A 27,295-nucleotide genomic window follows, 5' to 3' on the forward strand; every position below is an offset into this window, starting at 1 on the left:
TTCTAAAACTCCTCCTCCCAAGCCCCTTAGGTCTCTAATGACTCCCTGCTTTTTTCTTTGAGAAGGCAGATTTTAGAGAACTTATCCTCCTGCCTTCCCATTTTGGCCAATTCAGATAAACCTTTCTCCATCTCCAAGCACTGGCGTCTCAGTGATTAGCTTATTGTGCATCAGGCACACAAACTTGAGATTAACAGATTCAGTATCACTTAGAAAGGAGAAAGGGAGAGATTATAAAATTATAGCCTATTTTGATTTTTCCTTTACCCCCATCACACATCATCTCTGTGCTATGCTTATATGTTATTCCTTGCCTGTGCAGCCTCTACTTTCTCTTTGCCTTCCTACCTAGCACAGCCCAGCCTTTGGATCCCTGGGTTCACTTCCTCCTCTGAAACACAAAATGAGGAAGCACATTGGCCTGTGACCAGACAGTTAGGATTTCTTCCCTCCATCATCTGTCCCTTGGCTTTTCTAAGTATCTGACTTCTCTTTGAATTCCCCACACAGAATAGAACCTGACCTGAATTCACATCTAGGTGAAAGAAGTCATGGTTGGTAAAGATGAGGAAGTGAAATATAAGCACGTAAATCATAAAGTCTATCTTTATCTTGCTGTATGTTTTCTGATGTAGAGGAGAAGTATTCATTAGATACTAAAAAAAAAATATTTCTACATTATTCTTTATGTACCTCTATTGGTAAAGAATATACTAAATAGATACAACAAATAATACATACTTAATAGCATTTACCATGATGCTAACTAGCAACATGTCAGAAATGCTCTTTCCTTTCTTCAGCAACTGTTCTGACTTTGCACCAAGCTGAGCACGCACAGTGAGCTGTGAAAACAAACAACAAATGGGAGAGTGCAGCTATTTTATAAGTCAGAGTCAAAATATTTGGAAGGAAAACAAAATAAAATGGTCATGCTCTGTGGTGACGGCACTGATCATGTAGCAAAGTTCGGAAGTCAACCAAGCCTTTAAGGAAAATGTGTGTGCAGATTTTGAGGCCCCTCCTCTGTGACTCCCTCCCTTCCAAGATCTTCCTCTTTCAATTTCAGCTGCTCTGGCATCCCCAGACTTCATCTTCTAATACCTTAACTCAAAGAGACTGAGGCTTTCTGCTTGAGTTCTAGCCCTTCATGCCATGTAGCAAGCGTGTCCCCGGGGTTACCTGTATAAACATGGGTCTTGTCCACTGAAGTTTTCTTCTGTCCGTGGTCAAAGGCCATACATTTTCTGCCTGGTTTTTGCTGCTTGCTTGTTTGGCTGCTTTGTTTTTTTTTTTTTTTGGTTTTTTCTTTTTTTTTTTGCTGCATGCTTTTGGCCCTCAGATAGTTAGCTTTTCTATTTTGTCCAACATTTATAATGTTATCTGTAGGAGGGCTAGCCAAAAAAGCTACTCCATATCAATAGGAACATCCCTAGTGCATATTCTTTACTCAGCCACCAGAGTGAGCATTTTATAAGTCAAACGATATTATATCTCTACTCAAAACCCTGCAAACTCTCCTCTTTTTACTTCAAATGTCCTAATCATTGCCTATAAGACCCTGGCTGACCTGATTCTTCTTCTTTCCCTCTCATCTCAGTAATCTCATCCCTTACTACCCTCCCACCCCACTGGCCAGGCACCTCTCTGCCTCATGGCTGTTGTCCAGCCATTCTCGCTGCCTGAAATGTTTCCCCAGGTCCAGTAGGCTGATTCTCCCAATTTTCTTTCAATCTTCTTAAATCTCACTTTCTCAAGGAGGTCTACCTCATTTAACATGACAAACTTCCCTCTTCCCTGCCCTCATGGCCTGTGTTCCTGATCCTCCTTACTCTATTCCACTCCACTTTTTCTTCACTCATGGCATCTTCATCATCTAACAGATCATATAATTCATTTATTTATGTGTTTGTGGTTTATTATCTGTCTCCTTCTATCAGAAGGTAAGCTCTATAAGGTCCAGGAAGCTGTCTTTTTTGTTCAGTCAATATCTCAAACCCTCACAAAAATGCACAGAACAAAGTATGCCCTTTGAATTGAATTAAATATGGAATATAGGGGATTTGTAACTCAATAAATGTAAGCATAAAAAATATATTTATCCTTTCTGCTAATTTAAATTTTAAATACATAGAGTGAAAATGCTAAGTCCCCGTTTATCGTTTTCTCTAAACACATTTCCCTCCCTGCTGGTTGTCAGGTTTACAGTTTGGTGTATATCCTTCCAAAACTCTTTCTATCTTTAAGCAGTTTTTAAGTCTAAAATACTATAAAATTATTTTCCGTGATAAAATGCATATGAAAGTAATCAAATGTAATACAAATAAAGTAAATGAAATCCCACTTCACTAATCTGGACATTCTATTTGATGACAAAAAAAAATATTCCCACTTATAGTAACGCAACACTATATATGGAAATACTAGTTTCCATTAGAAGAAATAGTGAACGAATTGTTGTGAACATTTTCTTCAGAGATTAATAAAAAAATCTGTAGAGTCACCAATAAGGCTAAGGATAAATTCCAGAAAATTCTTTAAAGATAAAGAAAGTATGAAAAAAAGTAAATTAAGTATTAAAGAAAAACACACAAATATAAATTTGGCATAAATTTAAAATTAAAAAAAAGCATGTGTTATCTTTCTTACCTGGCGAAACTTAATAGCAACTTCCACTTCTCTAGATACAAAGAATGTTAAAAATGTAAAGAATATTAAGTAAACTCAGACTTAGCTAATATTTTACCATAAGATTTACTTTAAACCAAAGAGATGTGTTTGGGGATGGGTTGTAATTAGTCTTTGAGTGGTGAACATGATGTAATCTACACAGAATTTGAAATATATTATGATGTACACCTGAAATTTATACAATGTTATAAACCAAAGTTACTGCAATAAGAAACATAAATAAAATTTAAAAAAAAACAGAGAGGAACATATTACTATTTCATCCTACTTGAAGACACACCAAAATGCTAGGAATTGTGACACATTTCAATATACCAGTAGCCAAAATTAGATTATAGCACTTACCTCAGAGAAACTATCACTTGATTTGACTTCTTCAGATTTTGGTGTTTTATTAGTCTCAGCACCTAGCAATAGGAAAAGTGGTAAGAACAAACTCCAGTGTTTACAACGAACAACCATGTTAGTATTTGACTGTCTATGGTTTTGGACAGATGGGTTACTGAATCTAGCTCTGCGCGAGATGCTCAGCGGGAGGAAGTAACAGAATCACCACAGCATGTCCTTCACCTTCCTCCTTCACCATGGAGATCCCGGCCACCGCGTGGCTTGGTGTTCTCCACTTCCTTCCTTCAGTATAGATCACTCATAACACTATCATTAGAAATATTCTAATATAGTTTGGGTTTTCTTTTCAGAAAACAAGACAAGTTTCTCAAGAAAAGTTGTTAAAATGTTAATACTTTTATTTTCTTGAATTATCAAGTAATAGGTAATGAACACGTCTAAAAGAAAACTCTAGAAGTCAGAGGGGTTGTTTAAAATTCTATGGGAAAAATAAGTTTTCAGAATCCATTTATAATTAACTGGACTTTTGTAATACCATATGTCATAAAATTCTTGTAATAGTTTAGAAAATCAATTAAAATTATCTCATAAGAAACCAATAACTGAAATGAGGGATAGATGATGTCCTTTTAAAAGACGGAAAACTCCACTGCTCTAGGGGAGTGGCACGCTCCTAGTAAATCTATACATTGCCCAATGGTGATGGCAATAATGATGATGGCACAGGGGGATCTGAACTCTATGCTAGAAAATAAGGAAACTATTGAATATGGCAACACCTTCACTAGCACAAGTAGAAATGATATTTAAGACTTAAAACTGTTTTCCTTCAATGGTTCTACAAAGAATCTGAAGGACTAAAGCCCAGATCCCCAGGGAGATAATTTTTCATTAGGGTTGGGAAGCTTGGTTCTATGTTTTGCCCAAGGTTGTCAATAGACTTAACTTTATCTAAGGAACCACTGTTCAAGTGGGTGGAAGAGACCAGACCTGCAGCCTCTCTCAATACAGTAAACAAAGCAGTAGCACAACAAGAGCCCTAATAGTACTCACCCAGAGCTGCATAGCTGAGAAGAAACAATAAAATACTCTCTCCCTGCAAAGCCAGGAAGAGTGAGGATGATTTATTCTGGCAGTTTTCACAACTACAAAACTGACCAATTACTTGAAGGAGAGTGAAAAGATTCCTTTGTAATTTTCATCTCTTTATCCCCACTTGTAGACAAAGGTTAGGGACTTCTGTGTTTATCTTGCTCTCTCTGTCAAATGACCACGTAGACAACTATGCAAACCTCCCCTCGTCTCCCCTTTCTTTCCCTGAAAGCATGTTTGTGCTCACATACATGTCCTCCTACTGTTTGTCTATCTCTCTAACTTGTTTTGATATCTTACTTACTAAGCATAGTTTTATCTTCTGTTTCTGTTAATGTTTCAAGTGGAAATGGAGCAGCTGAAAACACATTCTGCAGATCCTTTGGGGAGAAAACACATGCACACACATACAAAGAGATTTTAATATTGTCATATTTTTAATAACATTCTTAATTTTATTTCTATAAAGAAAGGTTGAGAAACATACACTATTTTATCTAGAACATTAATGATATTAAGAGGGACTGAATGATTTCTGAAAACAAACAAAATTTGGTGATAATTGTACTTACAGAAACACATAGTAACCTGTGGAGTAATCTTTCAATTGGCCTTCAATGGCTTAGTAAAATACAGCTACTGCCATTTTGAAAACACAATGAAAGCCAAGAAAGAGGTGGAATTTATGGAAAATCATCTTAGAAAGAACAATCCTAGAGGGGTCAGTCATAGCTATATGGGAAATAAAAAACATGTATATGATCTATCACCCTATTGATTAGCATATGAAGAGTGCCACAATGTGGAAGAAAAGGCAGCCCACAATGAAGAAAACTTCTCCCAGTTATTTTCAGAATTCATGGTTAGATAGTATTTATTTTGCAGGTCATGCAAATGATCTGGGTTAGATTCTCTGCTAATGTATTCAACTGCAGAGACAGCAGCAGAAGGTAGAAGAAAGATTACCGGATTTAGAATCTGGGATCCCAATCATGGCCTAGCCATCAACAAGCCTTCTGACCCCAAGCAAACCAATTCCTGTTTATGTCCTCTTCTGCCTCACCTTTGAAATGAGAGGGCTGGACTACATCATGATTCTCAAGACAAGGCCACATTCTCCTATTTCCTGCCCTAGAATCTCCATGCAATAATGTAGCGAAATGCACTACTGATGGGAATATGATGCAGGTAAATCAGGCGAACATGATGCAGGTAAAACATACAGAGACCCACCTCTCTCCCAAAAATTGAGATCAGCTACTCTAGATCAGAAGTCTACAAACTATGGTCCGCAGACCAAATTCAGCTGGCCAACTGTTTTTTATATGATCCCTGGGTATCACTCCCCAGATAGCACTGTGATCCTGGGGACCAAACCTGGCATCCCCTCTGCCCGTTGTCCCTGCTCTGCTCCAGCAGGCACCTTGGCCAGTGCCCATGGCCAGTGTTGGTCTCCAACTATGAGTCAGGGACTCTGCTGTTGGCCGCTGCCAGGCTCTCACTAGTGGAATTTCACTCCAGGAGTTGGTGACTAAGTGAACTCCCCCAGAACACTCATACCCCACCCCCTCCAACCCTCATAACTGAGCCCCTTCATCCCCTTATCAGTTGGAGGCTCTTTGCTCAGGAGAATGTCTCCAGCTGATGGCAGCTGGGTTCAAAGCAGGCATACTACCCTTGATGGTCCAACCAGGGGAAGTATATGGAGGGGGTGGAATTTTCTCTCTTGTTATATAAGTACCAACATGACATCCTTGATTTTGCCTCTTGGCCTATAAAACCTAAAATATTTACTCTCTGGACCTGTATGGAAAAGTTTGCTAACCTCTGGTCTAGAAGATCTCTTAGATTCCATGCAGCTTCAAATCTCTAATAAACAAGGTGTAGAAAAGAAAACTCAAATCACACTTGCCTGACTTTCTTTAGCTTTCTCTTGCAGAACTAGAGAAGCCTTTTCTTCGGGTTCATTCTGAATTGGTAGGGCCTCTGTGATTTTTTCATTGTCATGAAATGCTTGGATAGCTTCTTGGACAAGAGTGTCAATAGAAAGTATCTGAATAGGAAAATCTAACATACAAAAGACAATTTTATTAATAGCTGTTCATTTAGGAAATTGACATCATTTTCCTCTGTACTGGCTTCACCCTATAACACTGTCTTTAGGACCCTCTACAACTGTCATTTGGATCAAGCTGCTTTTTTTTATTATTTTGCTAAAATTCATACAACATAAATTTAACCATTTTACAAGACAGAATCAGTGGTATTTAGGTCATTCACAATGTTGTCCAACCATCACCACTATCTTGTTCTAGACAACTTTCATCACCCCAAAAGGAAACCCTGTACCCACTCCCTATCTCCCCATCTCTGCCCCTGGCAACCACTAATTTGCTTTCTGTCTCTATGGATTTGCCTATCTTAGATATTTCATATCAATGGGATCATACAATATGTATGATTTTGTGTCTGGCTTCTTTTACTTAGCATCTTGTTTTCAAGGTTCGTCCAGGTTGTAGGACGTATCAGTATTTCACTCCTTTTTATGGATGAATAATACTCCATTATATGGATATACCACACTTCATTATCCATTCATGAGGTGATGGAAATTTAAATTGTTTCCACCTTTCAGCTATTATTAATAGTGCTATTATGGATATTCCTGTATAAGAGTTTTTTTTTTTTGAACACCTATTTTCAATCATTTTGTGTATATACAAGTGGTAGAACTGCTGGAGTCATATGGTAAATCTTTAACTTATTGAGGAAGCACCAAACTGCTTTCTAGAGTGCCTGTGCCATTTTATATTCCCAACAGCAATGTATGAGGGTTCCAGTTTCTCTATATCCTAACACTTATTATTTTCTTTTTTTTTGATTATACTCATCCTAGAAGGTGTGAAGTGATATCTTATCTTGCTTTTGTCAAACTACTTTATAAGGAGATCCTTCTAGCATCTCAATAATGACCTACCCTTCTCTGCCTTGGCATGGTACAAGATGGACTGGCCTCAGTGCAAATTTTGAGTTTTTCAGTGAAAACAGTAATAGGTATTATTGAATAAAAACTAATTAAATAGATGGAAACCTGTGATTTTGCTTCTAACTGAAAGAGCTTCTACAGAAAAAGCCAAAGGCTCATTAAAGGGAAAGTGAGAACTCAAAAGATGTGAAGAATTAAAACATTTACAATATTAAGTTGATTTCTTTAGTACTTGTCACAAATTATTAATTTCCCACATCTATGAGGAAAAGTTGAAGACTTGTTATTTCTCTTTATACTTTGCATCATCATTATATAGCATACCCATATATCCAGATTTGCATGGGGCAAGCCCAGTTTATGATTCTACTCCCAAAAGTGTTGGCCTTGGATAATTAATTATATGATCACTCTATTATAAAATTTTTTTATGACAATTTCCCAGCGTATTAGCAGACCCTCATGTATGTTTTCTACAGACATAGCTATTTGCAACTACAGTCAATGTAAATACAATCCAATAAATGAAAAAAAAAAAAAAAGAAACTCTACCTTTTTGTAGAAACTTTACAGCAGTAGTTTTTCCACTAAATGTTTTCCCCAATAAGCATCCTTTAATGGCAAATGAAGGTAATTCAGGTTCTGCTGATTCAACTTGAGGAGGAAGAGATTTTTCAACTAGTCTGCGAATTACATGGCCCAATATGCAATTGTTGGAAGGTGGTAAACTATCAACCATTTCTTCTGGTAAGGCCCACTCTCCAACCATGTTCTGCAAAAATAACAATGAAACAAACAAAACAAAATATCCTTAAAAGTGGAATTTAGGCAAAAGAGAAATTTGAATATTGAAAATAAATCCAAATTATAGCAAACAAAAGCTAATCAATACTACAAATAATTTTTATTACAAAAGTGAGTAATAATGATAATACCTTCATATTAGAGAGCAGAAAAATGAGTTTCCTACATAAAAGTAAAAAAAAAAAACCAAACTTCTAAAATCTTTAACAGTTTATGAAAGTAGACACACTCAGGTGAGACAAATTGTAATCTACATTAAGCAGTAAGACACACATTGATACTATCATCGGTAAACAGATAATAGACAGTAATAGTTTATCTGCTATCTTACGCAAGTACTACACTTACTTTAGAATATTTTGAAATAAGAAAGATAGAGGAGAACTTTCAAGCTCAATAAGTCTATGTTTGACTCCCAGTTTCTTCAGATTTCTTGCTGAAATCATGATCAAACAATTAGAGGGAAAAAAATTGTACAGACCACATTCACTGACCTCCATGCAGTAAAACTAGACATCGATTTTGGAAAGCTATGAAAAATATAAGTAGTTAAAAATTAAAAGCATTCTTTCTGAATAATTCTTGGATTAAAGAAGGAATCAAAACTATAAGTGTCTGAAAAGAACATTAAAACAATAGATTTAGTAAAAATATGGGATGGGATTAAACGGTACCCAGAGGAAAATTCCTAGTCCCTTAGCCTAAAATGCCTCAATCTAAAATAAAAAAAGAAGGCAAATAAACAAACTAAGCATTAAAATAGGAAAAAATAATTTTAAAATAATCAAAAGAAACATGGAAGAAGGAATTCCTAAAAATGGAAATTGATAAATTAGCAAAACTATTGAGATACTTTTTATTGATATATTTCTAGAACTTATCTATACTAATCATGACAAGGAAATTGCTACTAGTTCTGAACAAAGGTGAAGAATAGCAAGTACCAATTCTGTAACATAATAGGAAAGAAGGTAACATCAGATTTTAAGGAGAAAAAACCCTTAAGAAAATAGTACGTATAATTTTACTATAATAAATTTGAATTTATTACTGTATGGTAAAAACAATATTTTAAGAAAGTACAAATGATTAAAATTAATTTAAATAAAACATCTAAAAAGATAAAAGCCACGAACGAAATGGAAAAGTTGCCAAAGAACTATCCCTGGGAAAACTGAAGACTCTGATGGTTTACAGAAAAATTTTCACCCCTTAATTAAACAGAAATGTAAATGTTGTTTAAAGTCTTCTGGAGTATGGAAGAGGATGGAAACCTTTCCAGTTCACTTGGCAAAACTAACATAACCCTGAAACCAAAAAAGTATCAAAGATAATGACAAAAACAGCATCTAAAAAGAAAACTACAAGCTAATCTCACTTGGAAACATTTTGCAAGAATTATGGATACAATATTAATAAAATCAGCATTATAGTAAGAGACAATAAAGATACTAATTGACATCTACCACATACTTACTATGTGCCATGTACTGTTGTTTTCATGAATTATCTCAAATGATTCTCATATAACTCTTATGGAAGTATTATTATTATCTACCTGATTTTGTAGAAGAAAAATTTGAGAATTACAGAGGCTAAGTTACCTGTCGAGGGTCACAATAAATGGACTAGCCTAGATTGGAACCCAGGCAGGGAGATGCGAGGACATGTTCCCATAATCTCTATGCTACACTGAAGTTGTCTCACCATGACTGAATAAGCATTATTTCAGGAATACAAGGAAGGTTAAATACTAGAAAACCTATCACTATATCACATTAACAGGTTAAAATAAAAAATAATAAAAGCCTATGATCATCTTAACCAAGAAGCATCTGATGAAATTCAAAATTCATTTTTGAGGAGAAAAAAATATAAATAAAATTAAAACAAATCCCTTAATATACTACCAATTGTGAAGATGACTTCCCTAACACTCTCTGGACCCGCGTGTAACAGTGAACCAAAGTGAACACTACATTTTTCCATTAAAGGCAGGAATAAGAAAAAGATGCTCCTCATTAACATTAATAGTCACATTATTCTGGAAGTTCTAGCCAGTGCAAATAAGAAAAAGAAAGAAGTAGCAGTGTCCCGAGAGTAAAAGAGGCTGCTGTGGAGGTGAGTTCCTGGAATAGAGATGGCTGCGGTGAACTGAACTGCTAGTGCTTTGTGGTGGTGGCAGTGGTGACAGTTTCCTCATCAGACCTTGCTGTGATGGTTCTGATCATTTCGCTTGGAAGTTTAACCCTGAGCCTGGTTCTCAAACCCACCTCCTGATTCACTGAACTACCCAAAATAATTTCTTTTCTGTTTCCTCAGCAAGAGTCAACATTTTTGCTCACAATTAAAAACTCTGAAAAGAATTACTGGAATTATCAAGAAATATACCGAAAGCCTCAAAATTCTACTGAAGAATATAAGAAAAATGATCTGAATAAAGGGCAAGTTAAAAAGATTCAAAATTATAAACCATTTAATTTTTCCCCAAATTTATATGACTTAACGTAGTGACAACAAAAGTGCTAGTATCAATTTTTTTCCCTGTAGGATGATAAGACAAATGATTCTAAAACAGAAGCAGAAGAATAAATATAATAGATAAAAATATTTATTTAAAAAACTTAAAAAGGAAAGTAATAAGGGAGGGTTGCCTTACCAGATATTAAAGCACTTATAAAGAATACAGTAACAAAAAGAATGAGTTTAAGAAACAGAATATTCAGTGGACAAAAATATAAATTCTAGAAGCAGATCTAAGTATATGTAAGAATTTAATACCTAATAAAGTCTATATTTTACATTAGCAGAGAAAGAACAGATTATTTTACAACAGGTATTAGAATAACTGGCCATATATCCAAAAAAAAAAGTTAGATATCCTTATACTTTTCATGAAAATAAATTCCAGAAGAATGAAAGATGTAACCAAGTAATCAAATCCTGAAGGCACCAAAATCTGAATGAACACTTATATGTTCCAGGACGGTCTTTTTAAGCATGAAGGCCACAAAGGAAAAGGCTGATAAATTTGATTATACAAAAAATAAAATATTCTGCCTATCCCCAAACACACACACAATTTAAAAATAAAGAATAAAGGGAAAATGTTTGCAACATATACATTTAACAAAGGTTTAAGAGTCTTAGTATATAAAAAGTTGTAAGTAGGGGCTGGCCCCGTGGCCGAGTGGTTAAGTTCGCGCGCTCCGCTGCAGGCGGCCCAGTGTTTCGTTAGTTCGAATCCTGGGCGCGGACATGGCACTGCTCATCGGACTACGCTGAGGCAGCGTCCCACATGCCACAACTAGAAGAACCCACAACGAAGAATACACAACTATGTACCGGGGGGGCTTTGGGGAGAAAAAGGAAAAAATAAAATCTTTAAAAAAAAAAAAAAAAAAAGTTGTAAGTAATAACATGAAAAAGGACAATATCCTGGGGCCGGCCCTGTGGTGCATTGGTTAAGTTTCACATGCTCTGCTTTGGTGGTCTGGGTTTGTGGGTTTGGATCCTGAGCACGGACCTACACCACTCATCAGCCGTGTTGTCACAGTGACTCACATATAAAAAATAGAGGAAGACTGGCATGGATGTTACCTCAGGGCTAATCTCCCTGAAGCAGAAAAAGATGAACATTGGCAACAGATGTTATCTCAGGGCTAATCTTCCTCAGAAAAAAAAAAGAGAGAGAGAAAATATCCTAACAGAAAAAAAGAAGGCACAAAAGATATGAACAAGAAATTCTCAGAATAGGATAAAATGGCCAATGAGTTTTTGAAGAAATGTTCAAATTCATAGTAATAAAGATATCCAAATAAAACAATGATGCCTCATATTTTGCCTAATACAGAGAGAAAGATTACTCATACTCCTCATTTGATACTGGAGGGAGAGTAAATTATTACATTGCTTTATCATATTTTCTAAAGTGTCTAAAGTTGCTATAATATCACTGTCATAAAAATAAAACACAAAACAGATAAGAATTATGATTTAATTTATACACAAATCGCTGACTGAAAAATTAGGTAAGATGGTATTTGTCTGAGGCCACTTGAAGATTTTCAAATATTATCTTTAGTGCATAGAAAACAAACTTAGTGACATGGGGAGGTGACAATTTCATTGTACAGATATTCCATCCACAGTCTACCAGAAACAGAGTAGAAATACATGTCATTTATGACATATTTTAAGATTATTTGGAATTAGTACATATAATCTATTTATCACACTATTCAAACTTCAAAAAACCCAGGTGTTTTGTTTCAGTGGTGCAGAAAATGACAAATTCCAAGATATATCAGATTTTTAAAAACCATGTAAATCTTCCCCAAATCTTATCAAAGACGATCAGTTCTATTTATTAAAGCATTTCCTCTATCATATCATTTGTCCCCAATAAACTTTCTCCCAATCATCTTAAATTAGTCTTCTTAGTCCAAATAATTGGGATAGGAAAACATGAGCAATATCCTTTCAAGGAAAAAAATATGAGCTCCCCTAACAGCATAGGTTCTCAAGAAAACCAAAGAGGGAACAAAAACGAAAGACACAGTACGTTATATTTCTTTAAGAAACACTGGCCTACTTCTGCTAGTCTGAACTACCTGTATTGACTCAAGTCAGATTTTCTTTTTTTTAAAGGAGGAAGGTATATGTCTTTGTCTTGACTATACGTCAAGACATTTATATATATAAAATATATTTATATTGATATATATTCTATATGACAGCATAAATATTGACATACATCATATATAAATAAATATATTCCTATGTTCTTGCATTTCCTTTTCAATATTTTCACATCAAATATCTGACAAAAAATGCTTGCTCAGAACTTAAGCTGTCAAATTTGATTAGTGCTGTAGATGGCTTGTCTGGTTTTGTACCAGAATTTTCGATATGACACCACCAGAGATAAGGATATACCTTTTGCAACAATAAACAAACAAAAAATGTGAAGTATTTATAATAGGTTTTTCTTTAAAATTGGTGGAATATTAATATGTATATATAATGATATTTGACCGTCACTTCTATACAAACTACTCTTTATTTGTAAAATTTATTTCGTTTTAGTTAATTCCTTTGGTTTTTCTAACAGTTCTGTGCATAATAATTATATGCATTGTTTAAAATTAGGTAAATAGTGAATGGATTTGCATAATTGTTGATTACTTCATAACTGGTTACTTGGCTCTAGTTTCATTCATTGGGATTGTTTATACTTCTAATTAGACAAATGATCATTATTTTATGTAATGTGACCAATCAGAAACTAACCAAATAAAAGACATAAACCAGAGAAATTGTCATTTTAAAATAAAAAAGGCTATAAGTCCAAGGCCAACGTTAAGCGGACAGTTTACAATGTCCTAATGTTTTTGCGCCATGCAGTCATTTAATTCATTCTAAAGGAAACAGTCTGAGACTTAAATCAGATGACCTGGGTTCCCACAATGGTTCTGCTACTTGCTTGCTTTGTACTCATCAGTTCTCTCATCTTCACATGATAATAACATCTATCTCACAGGGTTGTTGTAACGATTGAGTGAAATGCTTGTGTGAGTAAACTAGGTGACTGCTGACTTTAAATGCTTAGCTGAGAAGTTCTCAGGCTGCTGCTGGAGGCACATATTGTGCCACACAGGAGGGGTGATAGCATCCACATTTCTGCCCAATGGGAGAAACCGCATTCAGCTTGTACCTCAATCAGAAAGGCATGCTTCCTCACAAAGGGGTCAGAATAAAGCCCTCTTTCACCACTGAATTAGTTGTAGAATGTGGCCAAACACAATGGGATAGAATGTTAACTGTGAAGAGAACTGAATGCTTAGGTTAGGTAAAGACTGATGCCTGACCTAGAGAGGTAAGCAGATCAAGGATTTGGTGGAACACATTTTGTAGAAGCACCCGAAAACTACAGTTGATGAAATTCCTAAGTAAATACCAAGGATAAAGGGTAAGTCAAGGTAAACATCTCAGACAGGTTGGAACAAGAATATGATGAGTGAAAAGGAGGTCAGAAGAACTGGAAAAGAGGGAAATTCAGACTAGAATGAAGACTCTTATTTTAACTACAATGAGCTAAAGAGATTTTACTAGTTCATTAGTGAAGAGGACCCAGAATTTTTTACCAGGCCGCTGTTTTATATGGTTTGTTATATATAATTATGCTAATTACATAACAAAATTATATTATGTAAAAACCTGTATGATGGAATATATAATTCTTACTTCTTCAGGTATTGTTATAAATAGACATATTAGTTTCAAGACTCTGATGCTGAAAGTGGGCAACATCAGGTAAACATCACTTGGTACAAACTTTTGCTTTAATAAGACACCTTTTCTGTGTAGATGAGCTGCATGATACTAGAACTTAATGTAAACTGTCACGCATATATAATGAATAACTATTAAGATGTCTTTATTTTAATATTAATATTTTTATTGTGACTGCATAAATACCATCAGAATGCATTCTTGAGAAAGTATAAGTGCAAGACTCAAGATCCACCAACACCTAGGGGTCCACCTGTCCCTATGAATTCTTGTTTACCTACACAGAGATCACGAAATTACAAGAGTAAACAGCCTCTGCCCTTGGTCAAAAGTCACAATCTGTTCACTAGTACTATTTTTACTAACTTATCTATATTGACCTTTCCAGAAACTGAATGCTGAATCCCTGTGACCATAGTATCCACCTATTCTTCCTATCTTCACAGATTACATGGACTTAACACTCCACTTTCCAGCCTGGGTCCAATACACTCACATGGTTCTCTATATTGTGTTGCAAGTACCTCATGTTTATCTAGACTTCTGATCCTGCTTACTCACAGTCTGTCATATCTTTTTTGTTTCCTATGGCCCAATGTATCAGTATCCTCAGTACCCTTATTATTAACCATGGCTAAAAGCGTCATGAGCATTTACAGACAGCATCTGCTAAGGAACAACGTGCTTGAATGTGGGCTGAAGTGCACACTTCAAGGGCAAGCCCAGGATCTTCCATGTTCAGTTAACTAGATTCCCTCCTGGAATGGAACATTGCCCAGGTGGTCGGACGATGCTGCTGGTGGAGCTTCATGTTTTTCTCAACAAATTCTGTTTATTTCTCTGCACATGTGTCCTTGGACCAAAGCAAATGTACCTCATTCTCATTTCTTGCCATTTCTGAAGGTCCAAGTTGAGAATGGAGCTTCCTCATCTAGTCTTTTAAAGAAGGGGTTCACTTTCTCAACTTGGATAAACAGAATCAGCCTTAGGAGATATTCAACAGTCCATATAATCTCAGTGCCACTAGCACAACATTCAACAAACAAATAACACTGGGTTATGCCAATGGTATTTAGTAGTGACCTTCAAATGTGATTTTTGCAGGGTGGTGGTCCTAGTCTGAAAGTATACACAATCCAGTGTTTATCTCCATAATCTCTACAACTTACCAACATCTGAATGACCTGAAGTGCCTTAGATATTTGCAGTTTGGTAGGCTCTAAGTGTCTCACAATATTACTGATGCCTCCAGAAAGACAAGACAAATGCCTTTCCTTTAAGAGAGAGAAAGAACTTCCTAAGGGATACAAAACTTAACACTGTTTTTGGCACCTGCTAGTTTCCTTGGGTTTCCCTGAAATGTAATCTTTTTACCTATAACTTATATATGATTAAACCAATAACAGACAGATTATCTTGGTACAGTGGCCAACGGACTTCGGGTGGAAGCTTCCAATAAACTAACTTCAAGAAACAGCACAGATAGTAACTCCAAAAAATGAGGCTTACGCGATAGCTGATGCACCACAACTCCACCTTACCAAGACATTCAAGCTGCTTAAATCTGTATCCACTAAGGCTGGCTTTCTTTTGGCAAGCTACTCTGAAGGAAGGGAGCAATGGATGACAATCTGTGATATCTGGAGTACAACTAAGGCTTGTAGTAGCAGCTTCAGGGGTTATTGTAAGCCATTACTGATCCTCAAATGCCAGGGGACATTATATTTATGTTCATCATGATGGACTTTTTTTAGCTATTCAAGGCTTCCAAGTCAACCACTTCACCAAATTTCTCCATTCTTTATTGGTCTGAACCCTGTGAACACTTCTCGATCTGCCCAGCTTGTCTTGGAGCACAAATACCACTTGTACTGCATCTTCTAAGACAGAGGATTTCAAAGGTTTTTGACCAGGACTCTCTATCAGAAATATATTTTACATTGTTAGTATTTGTGTACAGGTATATACAAAACAGAAAAAGAATTCATGACATTCTTATCCTTAGTACTGGTGATGTGCTTTATTTTCTATTGCACTGCATTGCAGTATATTGTATTTATCTTATTTTGTTGTGTTTCCCATTTTTAAAATAAATTATGATTGTGACCCATAAATTAATTTCATAATCTAGTCTCAATCCATTGTTTGAAAAACAAAAAATAAAGGCTATTTTATTGGACAAGACACCAGGAACTCTCAGTTCTGATTTCACGTCTTTAAGTACCATTTTGGACTTATCTGTCAGATATCACAAATAGGAAGTGTAAGCCCTTAACTTGTGTTAACAGTGAATCAACCGAGAGACTTACATAGTAGGTATTTATCAAAGCATACCTTAAAAATAATGATACAATTCTCAGTGTAATTTCTCCTAATTGGTGGTAATTTAAAGATCCAGCGCACTCACATTTTTAGATCTTGTTTGTATGATTGTTTTTAGATCTTAGTTATGGGTTGCTTATTTTATGGTACCTTTGAAAATAATTTTTTATACAATTACTGTTTTTAATTTTTTTCATAAGGTAAATCCATAAAAATTCTTATCAAATAATCTATCAATTATGATTATTCAAAATACAATAAAATTTCAGGCCTATTGAAAAATAGACCAATAGTTACAACTCTTCAACTCATGGTCAAATTGTATCCAAAGGAAAAGTTTTAGCGAGTGGGAGGTGAGGTAATTTGTAAACTTTAGCCCAAACACCTTGGGAAGAAAATTATGTCTTAACCAGGCACAATTCAATTGCCCATTTATAATATTCTAATTCATTGGGCAATCCATATATTTCCTCTTAAAGTCTTTTAGTCATACCTAAGATTGATATCTTCATCAGTTACTGAAAAATTCTGATGAGGCAGGTGACTCTTGGTAAAACATACTTCCTGAGCTTAGTTTGGTCTACATGCTTGAAATTAAATGAGGTCATGGAGAAAATACAAAGATAGGGAGACTATAAGTATAAGCTCACAGTTCATAGGGTCAGGTCAGTTTTGAGTTAATACTTTTAAACCAACTGTCGTCAATGCATACTTCACAACTCAGCTGAAACGCATCCCTTCCAACATGCTCCCATAACCTCCTGTGCTTACCCACGCTTATGCTCAGGAACGGGTTTTCTCTCATCCCCACTAAACTGTGAGTACCAGGAGGGAAGGATCTTTATCTTAATCAACTTTATACCCTCAATATATAGAACAGTGCTGGCACATAGTACGCACTCAACATTTATTGATTGAATTAATGAATCAATCAATCAGCAGTATAGGCTCAATATATGTGAACTAAATAAATTAGTGAATACATGGATATTAAATTTTAGTAATTTTGACTAAATACAAAGATGACTTAGATACCCAAATCAGACAGACAGACACAACCTAATTCAAAAGTTAGGCACAAGATCAGAAAGGGTCATTCTCACAGGCAGAAGTTTCACGAATCTACACACTGTGTATGAAATTAGCTAATCCTGGAAGCATTTCTATTTTTTTTGTTTGTTTGTTTTTGGAGGAAGATTAGCCCTTAGCTAACTACTGCCAGTCCTCCTCTTTTTGCTGAGGAAGCCTGGCTCTGAGCTAACATCCGTGCCCATCTTCCTCTAGTTTATACGTGGGACGCCTACCACAGCATGGCTGCCAAGCAGTGCCATGTCCGCACCTGGGGTCCGAACCAGCGAACTCCGGGCCGCCGAGAAGCGGAACGTGCGAACTTGACCGCTGCGCCACCGGGCCGGCCCCTGGAAGCATTTCTAGAAGTAACAACCTATAGTATGATTTTGAGAGAGCTTCTCCATTGAATCAAGGCATTCTTTTACATGGCGGCAAAAGAATCTCAGTTAAAATGTAATAAATTATAAACAATTTCTAAATTTGCGACCTTGGAAGAAGCTCTGCCAGAGATTTAACAGGGTCCTGGAGAGGCCAAGAGCAGCCTGTGTGAATGGGTAGGTAAGATCTCCTCCATGGCTGGCTGTTGGTGACCTGGTTAATTTCATATTCCTAACTGGATATTTTCCCTTAGTCTTCTAAACTAGGTTGACCCAACCATGTGCCATATGACTGGCAGATAATAAAAATAAGCTGAAGACATTCCAGCTCTGTTTGTGGCAATTGCCTAGAGCCTCATCCCTTTGCTTCCAAGCCTTTAATCTGAGTCCTGTTCTGTTCCAGTTCTGCCTAATTTCCAACCTGCTGGCTTTGTTTTCATTTTCTCTTTCGGTTCTCACTCAATCTCAGCTTTGATCACTGGCCTACTCAAAGGACTTGGCTTTAGCCCATCTCTGCCTCTTTCTGTTCTGGCCACTTCAGTTAAATTATCTTGACCATCTTAGTTCCAGCTCTAAGAATTCAACCCCTGGCATCAGCTCTCCTGGCTGACCTTCTGTTTGGGTCTGTCTTGTCTCCTACCAGAGGGAATCAGATATTACAGAAGCACATCTATTACTATGGCAACTTGGAAAGTCTAGTGGCTATATTCCAGTTTCTGTGCTTGGGAATTTGACACTCAGAAGAAAGCCCTACTCCACAAGGAAGTACTAAGGTAAAACTTTATAGCTTTCAGAGCCTCTAATCTTTGCCTTCCCTTCCCAGACTTTCTCTCTTCCAACCACCCAAAAACCCTGAGGCAATCTGGAGGAACTGTCTAAACTTGTCATTCATATTTTAAAATCCCTGACAACCACCTAGGATTCTCAGGAGTAGCAGAAACGGTGGTTGGATTTCCTGCTTGATGGGGAGTTCAGCTCATGTAACCTGGCAGCCCTTACAGGGTTTCTTGACCACTGTATGGGACCTGCTTGATAGCCAGGTTCCAGTAGAAAGACTGACACTGCCACATACTGCCTTTGACAAGGAGGGAGAGAGGAGACAGCAGGTAGCTGAAGTGCAACTGAATTCTGACTTCTCACCCAGAAGCTGTCGTAGAATGGGCTCCGTGTCGGGGCCCAGCTTCAAGGTCTCAGAACAACTCGAAAAGACTAACATGTCCTGCTGAGTGAGCTTGGCAGACTGTCTAAGTCACTTCACCTCCAGCCAGGTCAGAGTACAGTTAGCTACCTGGCCATACCTTCCTGCCAGACAGTCTGGCCTTCAGCTTCCAGAGAAGCCAGGGGCATGGGAACATACACCTCTCTCTGACACTGGCAGGGAAGGTGCACCTCCAGAGAAAAGTTATGCCTCCACGCCCCTCTGTGCTAGAGTGCTCAGTCTGGGCCACACCATAACCACTGCCAGGAAATGCATGGGAGTGAGGCAGAGGGAGAGGTTAGCTCTACTTTACTTGCTATGCTGAGCTGAAAACTGTTCCAGCTAGAAGTGGATTTGTGAATAGCCAAAGCCTGTCTGTCTATCCATCCCATGGTTAATTCCGGCTTGTCGGAAAATCTGAAGAATTGGTCCTAATCCAATAATGGCTTTCACTCAGAAATCTGAACACTTTTGTCCCAGCAGGAGCCTTCCCCAATCTGCCCTGATCCAATATTATAGAGACAGAAATGTTTAATACTAGCCTTTCACAAAAGCAGATCCAGGGCAACAGATCCTATCTACCTCATGCTTATTTTGGGAGGGAAATTCAAATTGGCCACGGTCAATCACCCAGTGTGTGACGAAGATCACTGTCAAAGCCTGTAGGCCCACACTTCAGAGAGCCTGGCACCTCACTGTGCAATCCAATCACTCTAGCTTGTAACAAGTCCAGAAGCTCAAAAAACTCACCACTAGCAAGCAGTGGCAGGCTTTTTCCCCCAAAACTTTGAGCTACCAATTACTTACATATCAGGCAGCCAGAAGCACCGGGCTGATACTCTGTCTGGGAGGTTTGATTACCAGAGGCAACTGAGACTAAGGCACTCTGAAAGATCCTCTGTCCTGAAAACTTACACTTCAGTGCTACTGAAATTCAGTGACAAATCAGATGCAACCAAAGAGCAGGGGCTTGTGCTTAGCACTCTGATTCTAGAAACGCTCAAAGTGACTCACTGAGGAGATGAGTGGAGGAGTAGCTTATTCACTCCAAAACAACAGGATTCTATTCTTGGTTCTATTCTCTGCCCTGACAAGCCACTATGGCCCTCCCGAGGCATTGAACATAGGTGCACTGGAAATTACAGCAGCTGTTTGGCTAGCCCAATGCTTTTCAAGGCTTAATTGTCTGGGTCTAAAACAAATTAAGATTCTAAGGCTGCTGCATTTCTTCTGATCACCAAATGTCCTTGGGACAGGATCACACTGGAATTTATATCAGATCTCTCCCTGTGCCAGGGCCACCAAACAATTGTTGTGGTGGTGGCCACCCTATAAAATCAGTAAACTTCATTCCTTAGTTGCTCAAACTATGCTTTGTTCACCAGGGAGGTGGTTGTTTCCCTCAAGATCACTTCCATACTAATTTCTATGGTCTTGCTGCTGAAAGAACTTTTCCAGAAGCTTCTACATCCAAATTCACCTATCTGCTGCCATTGCTTAGCCAGGGACAGTCAGATGGACAGAGGTGGTTGGAATTTCTCCGAGGTCACAAAATACAGACACTATGACTTGCTCTACCTATCTTGTCACTGCACAATTCACATAGAAGTTTTCCACACAGAATACCCTCTCTCATAGTAATGACCGTTGCTATCTCTTTGTTTGTTTCACTGCTAAGGTTGATTCCTCAAAGAGGTACAGACCACCCACAAAAAGCTTAGAGGTGGCACTGACCAATGTATGGAAGATGACTATAGGTCCAGTGTACCAAAGAATATGGCTGACAGGCACTGTAAAAGAGAGGTGGGGTAGAGGGGTCTTTCAGGTGGGAGAGTTTCTGGTTCTCAGCCTAAAATATCTGCCCCACATCAGAATCCAGACTTTCTTGGATCCATTCAAGTTTCTTGAAATTATCAACCCATTGTGTTCTTGTTATGTTTATCTGCCAAGACATAGCTTTAGAGTTTAGATCCTCATAGCCTGCTCTAAAACACGAGGTGGGAAGTCTGAGCAATTGCTTGATGATAATCTGGACTTGATCGATAGAAACTGGCTCCTGTAGCTGTCAAAGTAAGTAGAGGATGAATCAGAAACTCAGTGTAGGAACCCCAGGGAAGCCTTGACCATCTTTTATCTTGCCTTGCCCCAGATGGGAGGAAGCCTGGAAGAGGAATGTCTTAATCTATGTGATCAAGAACAAATAAAAATGAGTGGTGGCCATTCACTTGAGTCTTATTCATGCCATCCAGGACTCTTCTCTTTGGCTATGTTCTTCTGACTCTTCATTCCATTCCACTTCTATCTGGGTGCCAATTCTTTGACTTTGTGAAACATTTCTCAATTCTGGTTTAATACCTTGAACCTGATACCTGAATTCATCTATTCCTACCCTGGTTCTCTAACTAACTCAGCTTGTTTCCAGTTCTAGTAATTTGAAGCCAAACACCTTTCTCATGACACAAGCACCCCTTCCATGCCTTCTACTCCATAGACACAAGTCTCAGACTTCTGCCAAACCCACTCCAGTCCTCTGAAATCCTTGGCCTACAACAGTTAGAAGATAACCTTGTTTCTTGGCAACCACAGGCCCAGGGCAACCATGCTCCCTTTGAAAACTAATACATTGATATTCTTCTTTGTAAGTTAGCATTACTATGCTTGGTCATGAGTCAGTATTCTAGGGCATACAGGTGACCTCACTAAGACAGAGCCACACAATGAGATCTAGCCTTAAAAAGCCAGACAGATCGCCTTACTAGTAAAGGAAGAATTTAGGGAGTTGGAGGCAAAACTGAGTAAGTGGGGAGCAGAAGTTGCAGCTATGAAATGGGTAACACAAAAACTAAGTAAGAATGCTAGTGGGAATATTCCTTTCAGTACCAAACTTCTTTCCTAGCTCTTATTTTGGAGGCTGATCATGATTCTTGTTACCTATCTTGGGAAATGTTTGCATTTTAGCAGATGCCCCTGATGTCTTAATCCAAAGGAGTGATAAAGTAAGGCAACGGGTACAATGGCAGGCAGAATTTTTAAAGAATGGCCCGACAGAATATCTCAACTCCAAGATGTAAGTAAGCAACTGCTCACAAAAGTCAGCTATATTACTGCACATCTGAAAATAAAAGATAAAACATCATATCTTCAAAATTAAAAGGTAAGGCATTAAGACTTCCTTCTCAGGAGGGGAAAAGAGAGGCCAAGAAACAAGCAATTTCACTTGAAATGAAAGGTTCCTACATTTGACTAGTAAGTTTGCACTTTGAGACATTTTATGTCCTGAACAAACATGTATGTTATGGACTGAACTGCGTCCCTCCAAAATTCATATGTTGAGGCCCTAACCCTCACCGTGATGGTATTTGGAGGTGGGGCTTTGGGGAAGTAACTAGGTTTAGATGTGGTTATAAGGGTGGGGCCTCCCATGATGGGATTAATAGCCTTTTAAGAAGAAGAAAGACCAGAGTTCTCTCTCTCTCTCTCTGTTTCTCTCTCTCCCTCCCTCACCCACGTGAGGACACAGCAAGAAGGTGGTTGTCTGCAAGTCAGGAAGAGAGTCCTCACCAGGGAACCAAATGGGCTGGCACCTTGATCTTGGATTTCCCAAAACTGTGAAAAATAAATTCCTATTTTCTAAGCCATCCAGTCTGCAGTATTTTCTTATGTGGGCCTGAGCTGACTAATACAACGTATATCTTTTAAATTAAACAAAAATCAATGATCTATTCACATGATCTTAACGCTCATTGACAAAAATCTATCGCTGGGCTTGGATCACTTATCCAGTGATGTTACTTGAGTGATACAGCCTTCAAGGGGATATTCGGCTTAGAAGAAATCTGATTAAATAATAAGCTATGAAGATTAGGTCATTCACTTGGAAGCCAGGGAGCAGGGCAAGAGCTAAGCTGGAGTGTCCACGGTCAGAAGGCAAGTCTAGAAAATCACTGGATCAACACCAAAGGCTAGAGTTGGAGAGTTAGAAGAAAATAGTGTCTGGAGCCTTTGGGTCAAATAGGCCAGATGAGACTTACACAGGAAGACAACCCCATGGCCCGTTTATTCTCACATTCCTATTCTCCAGCAGAAAAAGATCTAGAGATAATAAATGTCATTGTATAAACAAAGCTGGGAATGGGTCGTAAGAGAAGTATGAATGCTAAACAATAACATATACAAATATGTCTTAAAGCGTAGGTAGTAGAAAATCATAAGCCAAAAGTTCTGTTGAACAAAATGTGCATTATAACACACACTGTAGGGCTAACCCAACAACCACAGCAAACTCAACTTAGGGAGTAATTTTTCACGAAAAACAAAAATAGCAGCAATTAAAAACTATGACCAGCTTAAGACAATATGGATGATGTGCTGGACACAAAACATCCTTCCTCCAAGTTGTACAAATTCCAACTACAACTTGTTTGTTGGCATGCACAGTAGAGCCCTGCAAAGCACCACATGCTTTGTGGCAGGACTTCTCAGAAAAATCTGTGCCTGCAGGAAACCACGGCCACGAGCTAATTTTAGTTTATAAATACTAAATTTTAGTAACTCTCAAACTCAGTCAGTAGGTAACTGCTAATAAGCAGCTTAAATATAAATGGAATACTCTGGAATTGTGAGTCATTCAGTAAGCACCATATAAAGGACGTGCATTTGACGGAGTTTGGGGTTTACCAGGAGGAATCCATTGCACGTTTGAGAACTACTGGCTTCTGGGTGGGGGCAGTGCTGCCAGTTGAGCTAGATTAGCTGGGCTGCTGGCTTAGCCTGCTGCTCATGATCCATAGGGTGTTCAGGGGTCCTCACCACTCTCCACTAAATAACTCATTGTTATCCTGTGGCAGTTGCCTGGCAATCCCAGTGGAGTCTGACCGCCCCATGCTGCTGCTCCTGTCTCCTTCTTAGGACAGATAAATGATATTTCAGGCCACACCATTCCAGGACTACAGCTCTCTCACATGCAGCCTTTCTATAAATAGAGCATGATGATTTAGGAGATAATGTTAAGAAATAAGAGTCAAATTTTGGCCGCTATATATGACATATACATGAGAAAAATTTTGTTTTTATGCCAATTTCTAGGTGTAATACTTAAAAATTTTAAACATAATAGCTTATTCTAACAGAGCTTTAAAAGTATGGGTTCAAAACAGAGTGGTATCTGTTCTTCAAGGATGGCAGGTATGGGCATTAATAAAGTATGCTAAGAATATAAACCTTTTGAATATTAATTTCTAAATTATGCATTTACTTGAAGGATTAAAAATCCTGAGCAAATTTAGCACTGATAAATGTGGACAACTGTTCCCTTTAGCTAAGCCAGGATGTATGGATCTTCGGCCTCTTACAAAAGACTATTTAAGCCAGATAACATATTTTACAAGTTGAAACATTCATTTTTTACTTGCATGCAGCAACATTTAACAAGTACTTGAAGAGACAAAAGCTCTAATAATAGGAAGTGATAACAGGATAGTTTACAGTATATCCTAACACCTGTTTATGGTATATTTTACATCATGTAGTCAAAAGGAACAGAGCATATAAACACATATCAGAAATCCTAAGGTAATTTTCATTTCTAGGGAAACAGCGAAGGCTATAAACAAAATGAACTACATTGCCAGGCCTTCACATACTCCTAACAAAATTTTACAGTTTCCTGCAAAAGAAACATACCAGCTGCTTCAGGATGTGGGTAAGACAAACATGTTCCTGTGGTAATGATTTCTCAAACAAGAAAAAAAGTTATAAGACAAATCTTTGCTAAGCTGCAGACTACCAGATCTTCTGATTTAGGAGAGCAACAAGCATAGACAGAGCTGTTTAAGAAATAATTTAGAAATAAATATCCCATGAATCAGCAAAATCTGTCAAATAAAATGCCTTTTAATTTACAATGGAAAGCAATACCTTCACATATTTTGATACTGTAGAGCATTTTATTATGTAGCATTATACTCTAGGTGGACAACTAAAAGTATAATGTAAAAGTAAATTCTACAACCATACAAAGTAAATACGCACATCCCAGAAGGTTCTAGTCAATCCTTAATAAATGATAATTCTTTTAGTAATACAGATACCGATTCATCCAATTAAAATACGGTACACATTTAGTTTCTCATAATCGCATTTTCTTTCCTTATCTTTTTATCATAAGCTTATCGTCTTTCACTGTTTACATATTAGTGCTATTTTACACTGTGTCCTGTTCATTGTCATTCATTCATTTTGTTCATGCATCCTTTCAACATTTATTGAGTATTTGCTAAATAACAGCAAGTGATTGGGTCCAATCATCTTTCCTCCTCTTTTTTTCATGTTGTACTTACTACCTTTCTGGAACTCATTCAATAATATTTCTAATAATAAAAAAGCCTCATTCTTCACTCCATTGTTGTTGTCTACCCAGAACTTCTGTCTAATACCTATTAATTTTACATCTTTCCTCTTAAAGGTGAGATGAAGTGGGGTGGGGAGAGCAGTGTGGCAAGGGAAGAAATTAGTATGTATTATTTGCATCCAACATGCAGTGCACTTGGCTAAGCGTTTAATACATATTATCTTAATAAATTTCACAACAAAATAAGTAGGTAGATTATTATCCCCAATTCATAGATTGGGAAACCGAGTCCTTTAGCACTTAAGGAACTGGGTGCCTAAGGTCTCAGAGCTGGAAGGTGGCAGTGCCAATAATGGGACCTCGCTCTGTTTACTCCAAGGGCTTTTCAGTAGCTCTTCAAAGAAGCATAGTTGGCATCCAATACTTTTTTTTTAATCTTTGAATACAATTTTCTTTGAATCTATGCTAGTCGTAAAACTCAGGCCTCCTCCTCTTCCATTTGTCTCCAAAAATAATATGCTTTTTAGATAAATTACTAGAGAAATACAAGAGTTTTTGAAGCAAAGGAAGACAGCTCATACAAAGAAAATTGCTAATGAATAAATTTAAATAATTTTAAAATTCTGAAATCTATCTGCCTAATGTACTATGCTTGATTTTTTTCAGACCACTCTTCTAACATTACTGAGAGTAACAGATAATAGATTATGAATAGATTAGTATTTAAAAGTTAGTACTATAAATGCAAATTAAACCAAGGGGAAACACAAACATAAAATGTTCATTTTCATTAATAGGGATGGAGTGAAATAATATCACAAAATTAATGTTAAAGATCACCATTTATTATGCTGCATTCTCTCTAATTATTCTGTATGAGTATATACCTTATAGTCATCATAATCATTGCTGTCTAGGAAGTCTCTTTTCTCCAGTTCTATAAGTTGTTCCACAGAGGGCTTAGCTGATAGATGCTTAATAGAGGCTTGGTCATATATGGGCTTTCCATTAAAAAACAGTTCCTTCCAATCATGCATCAACTTATGCGGAATCAGACTACAGCAAAAAAGAAAAACAAAAGGTAGAGATGAATCAATGGTTAGTCAAACATATATCTTAAACCTTAGTCTTTCTATTATCTTACTCAGTCCTCAGGGTCTGCAGTTTGAGGCCAGGGATTCCACTTGCTATTCAAGTATTCCTGGTGGCTAGGAAAATGCCTGGAACTTAGTAGGTTTGAATGAATGAATGTTACTTAAACCTACTGGTTCTTCAAACTTTCTTACTGACTGTGCACCAAAAGAACAATATATCTAAAAATAATGAGCACCATCATAAAACTTAGGTTCTTTGATTTCCAGCTGCGATATTAAATGGCCAAACAATCTCAGGAAATCATTTAAATGCTCTAATATCAGTGTCCTCCTATGCAAAATAAACAGACTGAATACCTTCCAAGGCCCATGTAAGATGACATTTGATTTAAGTATTTGCAAATAATTTGTAACAGAAAAATCCAACATATGGTGCTCTTATTGTCATTACCCATTTGGTAATCTTTAAAATTATTTTTCAGTATTTTTTCTACTTAAGTCTGATGAATGACTAGGCGGTAATCAGGACAGGGTAATGGGAAAACAGCTCCAAGAGGAAAAAAATGTGCAAAGGAAGGAAAGAGCCTGACATAATTCAGATGCACTTCTCTAAAAATAGTTGGACTAGAGCTTGAAATTCAATTTAAAAAGCAGTATTTCACATATTTC

At 37.3% G+C, this 27,295-nt stretch overlaps 1 protein-coding gene across 14 annotated transcripts in view; it reads right to left on the reverse strand.

Moving 5' to 3' along the window:
- SPEF2 (sperm flagellar 2) overlaps positions 1-27,295 on the reverse strand; it is a 177,533-nt gene that overhangs the window by 95,879 nt on the left and 54,359 nt on the right. For all 14 annotated transcript variants that reach the window (XR_011506509.1, XR_011506510.1, XM_014831226.3 and 11 more), the window contains 6 exons: positions 26,420-26,588; positions 7,670-7,889; positions 6,044-6,198; positions 4,436-4,511; positions 3,037-3,098; positions 742-845 (listed from right to left, as the gene is read on the reverse strand). Coding sequence is in view for 12 of the 14 variants with exons in the window: in XM_014831226.3 (XP_014686712.3) it covers positions 742-845; positions 3,037-3,098; positions 4,436-4,511; positions 6,044-6,198; positions 7,670-7,889; positions 26,420-26,588 (786 nt within the window). In the remaining 2 variants the exon portion in view is untranslated. The remainder of the gene's footprint in view (positions 1-741; positions 846-3,036; positions 3,099-4,435; positions 4,512-6,043; positions 6,199-7,669; positions 7,890-26,419; positions 26,589-27,295) is intronic.

This window comes from Equus asinus, chromosome 10 (genome assembly GCF_041296235.1).
Source record: "Equus asinus isolate D_3611 breed Donkey chromosome 10, EquAss-T2T_v2, whole genome shotgun sequence".
NCBI lineage: Eukaryota > Metazoa > Chordata > Mammalia > Perissodactyla > Equidae > Equus > Equus asinus.